The sequence below is a fragment of the Lactuca serriola genome, chromosome 5, assembly GCF_051521515.1.
Source record: "Lactuca serriola cultivar US96UC23 chromosome 5, Lser_US96UC23_V15, whole genome shotgun sequence".
NCBI lineage: Eukaryota > Viridiplantae > Streptophyta > Magnoliopsida > Asterales > Asteraceae > Lactuca > Lactuca serriola.
Genome location: NC_136412.1, coordinates 139326515 through 139334310, shown reverse-complemented (window position 1 = coordinate 139334310; position 7796 = coordinate 139326515). Strand labels below are relative to the sequence as shown.

General features: G+C 33.6%; 1 protein-coding gene across 1 annotated transcript; it reads right to left on the bottom strand.

Annotated features, from left to right (window-relative positions):
- Positions 1-5521: 5521 nt before the first annotated feature.
- On the bottom strand, positions 5522-7089 carry LOC145053025 (ubiquinol oxidase 2, mitochondrial-like). Its single transcript, XM_079000981.1, has 4 exons — positions 6605-7089; positions 6388-6516; positions 5826-6314; positions 5522-5716 (listed from the first exon to the last, which is right to left on the bottom strand). The coding sequence occupies exons 1-4, from the start codon at positions 6968-6970 to the stop codon at positions 5657-5659; spliced, it is 1044 nt and encodes a 347-aa protein (XP_078857107.1). The 5' UTR covers positions 6971-7089; the 3' UTR covers positions 5522-5656.
- Between the last annotated feature and the right edge of the window lie 707 nt (positions 7090-7796).

Here is a 7796-nt window from a genome sequence, read left to right as displayed (position 1 = left end):
TGGTTTGATTGTAAGCTTAATAAGATTGTACATTATGTTGTAGTGGGTATACCTCTTAAATTTCAAGAAATATACAATATACTTTATATAACAGTATATATATATATATATATATATATATATATATATATATATATATATATATATATATATCACCTTTATATAAACACACATTATGTTTGAAGAATTCTTATTAATTTATTTTCAATTATCATATTGGAGAATTTTAATTATAGAATGAATATTTATAACTATCACCTCTTAAATATCTAGCCAGAATTCATGGGTGTTACATAGTGTGTCATGACCAAGACTTGTAACGACCTTGACTTTTTCATCTAACCTCCAAATTTGTCACCGTTTTCACCTATGGTTATGTTTTAACATGAAGAATAGTTTGAATTAACTAAATTTAAGATATATGATTAAGATATTCAAAAGTGACTTAATAGACCACTAGTTAGAGTTTGATACACCTTTTAATGTTATTAGGTGACACTTGAGTTACTACATCATTCTTGGGGAAAGAGGATGGGTTAGAAGATTTTACATACCTTGAAGGTGAAGTATGATAGCTTTAAAGTAAAATGGGTAATTACCAAATACATGTCCCTATGTAAATAAGAAATTATGTTTTTAAGAAAAGAAGAACGACTAAGTTCTTTGTAAATTTGATTTGCTATGTGAAATATAATATGTATCTATGTGCAACTGTACATATATGAAATTATATTTTTTTAACATATGTTTTGAAGACTTAATGACTATTATGAATTTGAAATGACTTTTCTCAAGAATATGTGAATCCATATGCGTTCATGATGGGATTGGAATGATTCACGTTTATCCAACCTAAAATCCATGGTAAATGACTTTGATGATGTTTAATGACTTATGACTGGTGATGGTACTCTATACACTGCCTCACTTGAATAAATGGTCTGGGAAAAAGTCCTAGCTACGAGTTTAGGGTTGCATATAATGTTTACCATAGGAAAAGAGTTAGACGCATAATGCATTGCATCTATTCTTATTATGACTTTAATGATAATATTTTGAATGTGACTTTAACTATGGTACTTGAGTATTTTAGTGATGATATTTTGATTATAACTTCAATGATAATAGTTTGAATATGATTTTAATGATGATATTTTGATCATGACTCTAATGATGAATCAAGTGATGATATTTTGATTATGACTCTAAAGATAATGTTTGATTATGACTAATAAGGATATTTTGATTAGGACTCTAATGATGATTTTTTTATAATAATATATAATGAATAATAATACTTTTTATTTAAAATGACTTACGGTTATTTGACCACGAATTCAAGAGTTTTCAGTATGTATAAGGTTTTCCTAAGATTTAAGACTTGAATTTTCATAAAGAGTTCAATAATTTTTTAAGGAGTTCTCATTAGTCAAAGGTATTAATCCAATTTCTTTAACTCTAAAGGTGTGAATTACAGTATTACTCACTAGGCATTCCCAATGTCTAACATGTATACTAACATGCATTCAAGCGGTAGTAGAAAATGAAGATTTAGAGGATGATTTTGGATTTTAAAAGGGCGGCTGTAGAAAGTGAAGACTTAGAGGATGATTTGGAATTTTAAAAGGGCACGGTATTGTGTGGTTACTTAAATTATTATTTTGATATTATGATTGTTTAACCTGCTCTAAGTACTTTAATCTGGAATTTGTTTTGTGAAAAAATGACTATGGGACCTAATTCCGCAACTAATGATTTTAAAATGAGTGAAAAATGTTTTTTAAAGAATTAAACATTAAACCGAAAATGTAGGTTCTTACGATTTAGCTTTTGAGTTTTGAGGATTTCACTATTTTCATTTATGAGAGAAAGAAAGAATAAGTTCAAGGTGTCTTTATTACTCTGTTTCTAACATGTCAATGGACACTTTATCTACCGGATAAATGTTACATCAACCATTTTTTATAAAGGTAGCAAAAAATGCATTGGTTTAATTTTTGAAACAAAATTATTATAATTAACTTCACCATGTTAAATAAAAGTAGTAGAGTTGATTGGAGGTATATCAAATTTAGTTCCCATCGTAAACACTCAGTTTATCCCCAATTAGGTTAAGAAAGTAGTAGATTCAATGAAGATATTGCGATCATGGACCATTAGATCCGAGGATAAACATGACTACTAGTGGAAGTTTTAAAATTGTATAAAGAAATTAGAGAAAAGGATTGGTTGATAACTAAATAAACAAACAATATAAGTAGTCTAAAGGACTGCTAATCGACATAGTATACAACTAACATAGGCTAGGGTACTACTAAGACCGGTGGGAGTGGCTGCAGTAGAGACCGCACCACCGGTGCTACATAGACTGGAACACCGCCCCTCCACCGTAGTTTGGGAGCGGTGGAGGCCGCACTACGGCTTCCCACGAGAGCACTCCTCTCTTTTATTTTCATTCAAAGTAACCGTTGAATGGTCAGATTTTTTTTATAAAAAATGTTTTTTTTTCTTTTTTAACCTTTAAACTTTCCTATTTAAACCTCTCAAACCTTAATAATTTTTTTTATCGTTCTACTACAATTCCTCATAAAAAATTTAAAAACGTCGTCATCCGATTCTTCTGAAGACTTTGATATTATGTTTGTTTTTGTCATTGCTGCTAATTTGGCGGAACAAATGTATGAAGCGACATGTAGTAGCGCAACCGGAAGTGTAGAACGGAGAACCCGAAGTTATGTTTATAAAAATCGTGAAGAAGCAAACCAACGGTCGATACAAGACTGCTTTCAAGAAAATTTCACTTTTCAAGGGTACTATTTTCGAAGGCGTTTCAGAATTTTCAAACATTTGTACGAACGTATAGTCGAAGATCTAATGAGGGAGTGTGATTTTTTCCAACAATGGTCCGATGCTTGAGGTACACTCGGTTCACCCCTTTATAAAAATGCACAGCCGCACTTAGTAAATTAGCATATGGCACTTCTCCTGATGTGTTGGATGAGAATTTTAGGAAGTCCGCTAGGACTGCACGAGATATTCTCCATTATTTTTGCAAAACTGTTCTTCAGCTTTATGGTCCAAAATATTTACCTTAGCCTACAGGCAATGACATCATAAAATTGCAATCTCATCATGCTAGTGTACATGGGTTTCCTGGAATGTTAGGAAGTTTAGATTGTCTACATTTGGCATGGAAAAATTGCCCTAGCTCACACCATGGTCAATTTACCCAAGGTAATCATGGGTATCCAACCGTTATACTTAAAGTGGTGGCATCACGGATCTGTGAATTTGGCATGTTTTTTTGGTTCTCCTGGTTACCTTAACGACATTAACATTCTTAATCATTCACCTATATTTAACAACATATATGACGGATCTACACCAGGTTCTTCTTTCCAATTGTGTGGAAAACCATATAAATATGGTTATTATCTAGTTCATGAGATCTATCATGAGTATGCAGTTTTTGTTAAATTGTTTATATGTCCCCATGATACTCGTTAGAAAGAATTCAAGAAAGTAGAATAAAGAGCTAGGAAGGATGTCGAGCGGGCTTTTAGAACTCTCAAGAAACGTTGGTTCATATTGAAAAAAGCAACAAATTTTTCAGCGAGGAAAAATGTATGAAGTCATGTATGCATGTATAATACTACATAACATGATTATCGATGAAAAAGTACGAGCGATATGTGATTATGATGAGCAGGAAACGATTCCTGAGACACAAACAATAAAAAATGGTGACGACGAGTACATTGAAAAAAGAGCAGAGGTTTGTTTAGATTGAAACATTTCACATTCATTGTATGGACTTTGTGGAACACATTTACGGGATTCAACACATTCACCTCAATTTGGATCCCCCGGATGACCCGAAAGACGAGTTCTCGAAGGACGATTTCATATAGTTCGTTATATATTTTTTTAATTTCCTATGTTTTTCTGTAGTTTGTAGGTTTTTTTTAAATGTTATGTTATTTTTTTAAGTGATGCAATGTAATAGGTTTTTTTTTTATTAATGAAATATTTTGTTTTTGATTAAAACTAAATATTTTAATTATTTTAAAAAATCTATATTGAGTGTCATACCACTCCGTTGGTGTGATATGTAACCATATTTTTGTGGTAAATGGTGAGGTGACGCCTACGTGACACTGTGGTTTCATGAGGGAGTATGACACCACTCTCTCCAGCCTAATAGACAAAAGTCAATTAGTAGAGCTCATACTACAAAGGTAGATACTACATAATGAAATATGTTCTTCTTTGGTAGAGGGAATCATTGGTATTAAAGGGAAACTTTAGTGGAAGAGGAAGTAGAGAATCATCTTTTGGTTTATTGGGAGAGGGTGAGTTAATTTTGTCAAATGGCTCATCAATGTTTACAACATTGTCTTCTCCTTGTTGGCTAGAGGGACCACTCTCTGGCAAAAATCATATGATACGTTCTTTGAACTCTTTCTTCTCTTGTATAATCTCAAATGATTTAAGGAAACTCGACAATAAGTTTATGTAGAACACCAGTATCCGAAGGTGCAATAGTGTTGTTAGTAGAAACTTGAATGAATTTATTGAATATCACAATGGTACATATAAAAGACCGATGATGACCATGTCCATGTTCATTTATTGAACGAGTTTTGTCTCCAATCTATTCATCCGAAGAACATGCCTTCACATATTGTGTCATCACCTGGCCATTAGGAACCAAAGGGCTTCTAGCCCAGTGGTATTAGGTGGTGCTCTTCCTTTTTGAGGTTGAAGGTTCAAGTCCCGTTGTAAACATAAGTGGAATTAGGTGTTAGTTTAGGAGTAGATTATAATATTCGTATTTGTCGGTTAAAAAAAAAAAAAAAAAAAAAAAAAAAGGCTGAAAAAAATAATATTCCACCATTTCAAAATTCTCCTTTTCTTCGGCGTCCTCCCAACTATGCTAAGAATCTCATTTCATTTCACTTCAACCAAACACAACATAATTCAATTCAAACTCCAATTCGTTCAAATCCCAATTATTGACATATTTTAGTTTCTTTCAAAATATTCTCCCAAGCCAACATCCTCTTAAATCAATTACAAAGTCTAATTATCTCATGAATTACTTCCACCAATGCAATGTTATGATAATGTCCCCTTGGTAATTAACTTTGTTTTCTCAAATCCAAAGTGAATAGTAAGTAGTTGCATTATCTCACTATGGTCATGTCGTTGGTATTTGACCACTTCTTTAGTGGGTGCACCATTGATGTATTCTTTTGCGTTTTGAAAGCTCCTAAATTCCATTCTAAAATCCACAAATTTCAAAACTCCTATCATCACCTCCTTGTTAAAAATACTCAAATACCCTTCAACCCTAATTCAAAACCAATCATTTAAGCCAAAACCCAAATTCTGTTTTCAAGACCTTGTGTCACCCAACTTCATATGTTACAAACGTTATGATCGACCAATTCCATTTCTTACACAAGATTAGTTGTCAATCAAAATCACATCAATACCATTAAAAACAGATTCCCCAACATTTATAACATCAAGATTTTCATATTAAACCAACAATAAACCATCATAGAGTATGTACAAGATTATAGAACAATCACGTTTATCCAAGCGTTATAAAACCAAAAGGAAAATTATTAGATCAGATTTTGGATCTTCTTCAATGGTATCCTATAGGAGCTGGAGAATCTTTAAGCTCAAGTCCTTGATAATGAATGTCCTGAAAAAAATAATCATTCCCCATTATCAAAAAAACGTAATGAAACAACAAGAATACACAAGAAAATTAAACCAGATTAAAAACGGGATTATAGATGTTAATTAATTACCGAAGCAAAGTGATTAACATCACGATGATGAGCTTCATCTGCTCTCACAACCATGACAACATCACGAAGAGTTGAATCAGCAGGAAGACGCCAATAATCGATAGCAATGGCTGGAGCTTTGACGTTTTCAATGGTTCCTTTGTCAAGCTCCTTCAAGAACTCAGTGTATGAATGAATTGCTTCTTCCTCAAGGTACCCCACGATCCTGTGCGCTAGTTTAGGGGAAGCAAGATATGCGAGAAAGTAGGCGTTGAAGAAGACGCCTTGAACAGTGAAAACCAGGGCACGTTCGTACCACCTTGGTTTGGAAACCTCCATGAAAGTCATTAGATGCATTCTTTCGTTTTCTGCTTCTTCTAGAAGAGCTTTGATCCACCCACCACTGGGCTCGAAACGTCGGAGGGATTTACAGTGAAGGAGCATTCCTCCGACCATTCCGGGAACAGCGGCGACGGTTTCAAGCATCATTGCTCGACACCCATATCGTTTCTATAATGATTAAATCGATTTCAATATATGTTAAAGTTTTGATTACGAATTGATTTGGTTAAAATTAGTTTACCTGAAAGAAAACATCGGTAGGGAATCGGAGAGATTTGACAGTCCAGTATGCTAGTTTATCCAAAAACGTCGTCGGAGTATGGTGCTTCTTTAGATCGATCGAGAGATCTGCTTGGTATGTCTCCCATGGCTGACGAAGAAATTAAGATCAGAAAAAACTGAATGTGATAACAGAAAATATACATGACGATTTATAGAATTGTTTAATTGAAGCATACCCTGAAGCAATGCCACTTCCATTCTGAACCATCCTCTTTCGTAACTTTAGGTGGTTGTACACCCCAGTAACTGACGACCTCTTTACCTTTCTGACCACCGGCGGCTGCGCCGCCGCTACCAGTTACCTCTTCCTTCTGATCCGGCTGCTGTACTTTCTCCCCCAATGTCATCGTACTCGCATGGCGAGCGCCAATCGGAGACGACGTGATCCACCATGTCACCACTGCCTTTTCAGATCCGATGAGGCCAGCGTTTGCTCTCATCACACCGGTAATGGAAGCGTTTCCGGCTGCGGTTGAAAACAAACGTGGACCCATTTGACCCATCACTGATCGGACTACAGTCGCTGCTCCACGACTCATCATCTTCTTTGACGATCACTGAAACCAGAACTTGAAACACCAAAATTAATGGCAGTTGAAAGAAAATTGGAAAGTTGTTGTGAATTGCTTTTTGTGTGTAATATTTCTTGGCGAAGGGTTTATGGGTTTTGGCTCATTTTATACCATACAAAAAGGTATGGCGGTGAAAGGATACGGCGACGTTTCGTGTCCGATTGTGAACTTCGTCGAAACAAATCAAATTGTGGCATACGTTTTTCCAATTCTAGCCTTTCATTTTGTAAAGCTATCCAATGACTCTAAAGTGTGAAATGACTATTATACCCCTGGATTAAATTTTATTGGTGTTGCAATATTGATTACTTATACGACATGCAATTAATTTTGGCGATCTCGCTATGTTTGGAGTAATTAACAGATTAAAAAATGGTAGTATTTTGTAAAGTAGCTAAGTAAATTAGATTAAATATCTAAAATGATATCAAATAAAATATATAAAAGATTGAGTATTTTAATAATTTAGAAAGTATCTGGTGAAAAAACTAATCTAAATAGTTTCTCTTAATCGACTTATAAATTACTTTTTAATTCCAAATATAACGATTTAAAAAATCCAAAAAATAAGTTAATTTATAAGCCGATATGAGTTGCCAAACATCCTAATAAAAGATATTTAAACCATATAAGTTGGTGTTAAATTCTTATTATAACTCTTCAATACAAAATCTAAAAGATCCTAATGGCGTATTTAATTTTTTTTCCCTCTAAATGATAAAATAGTTAATTAATTAATAATCTGCAAAACAAAATCAAATTTCTCACAACATGTCATCGTTGTATTTGTTGTTAA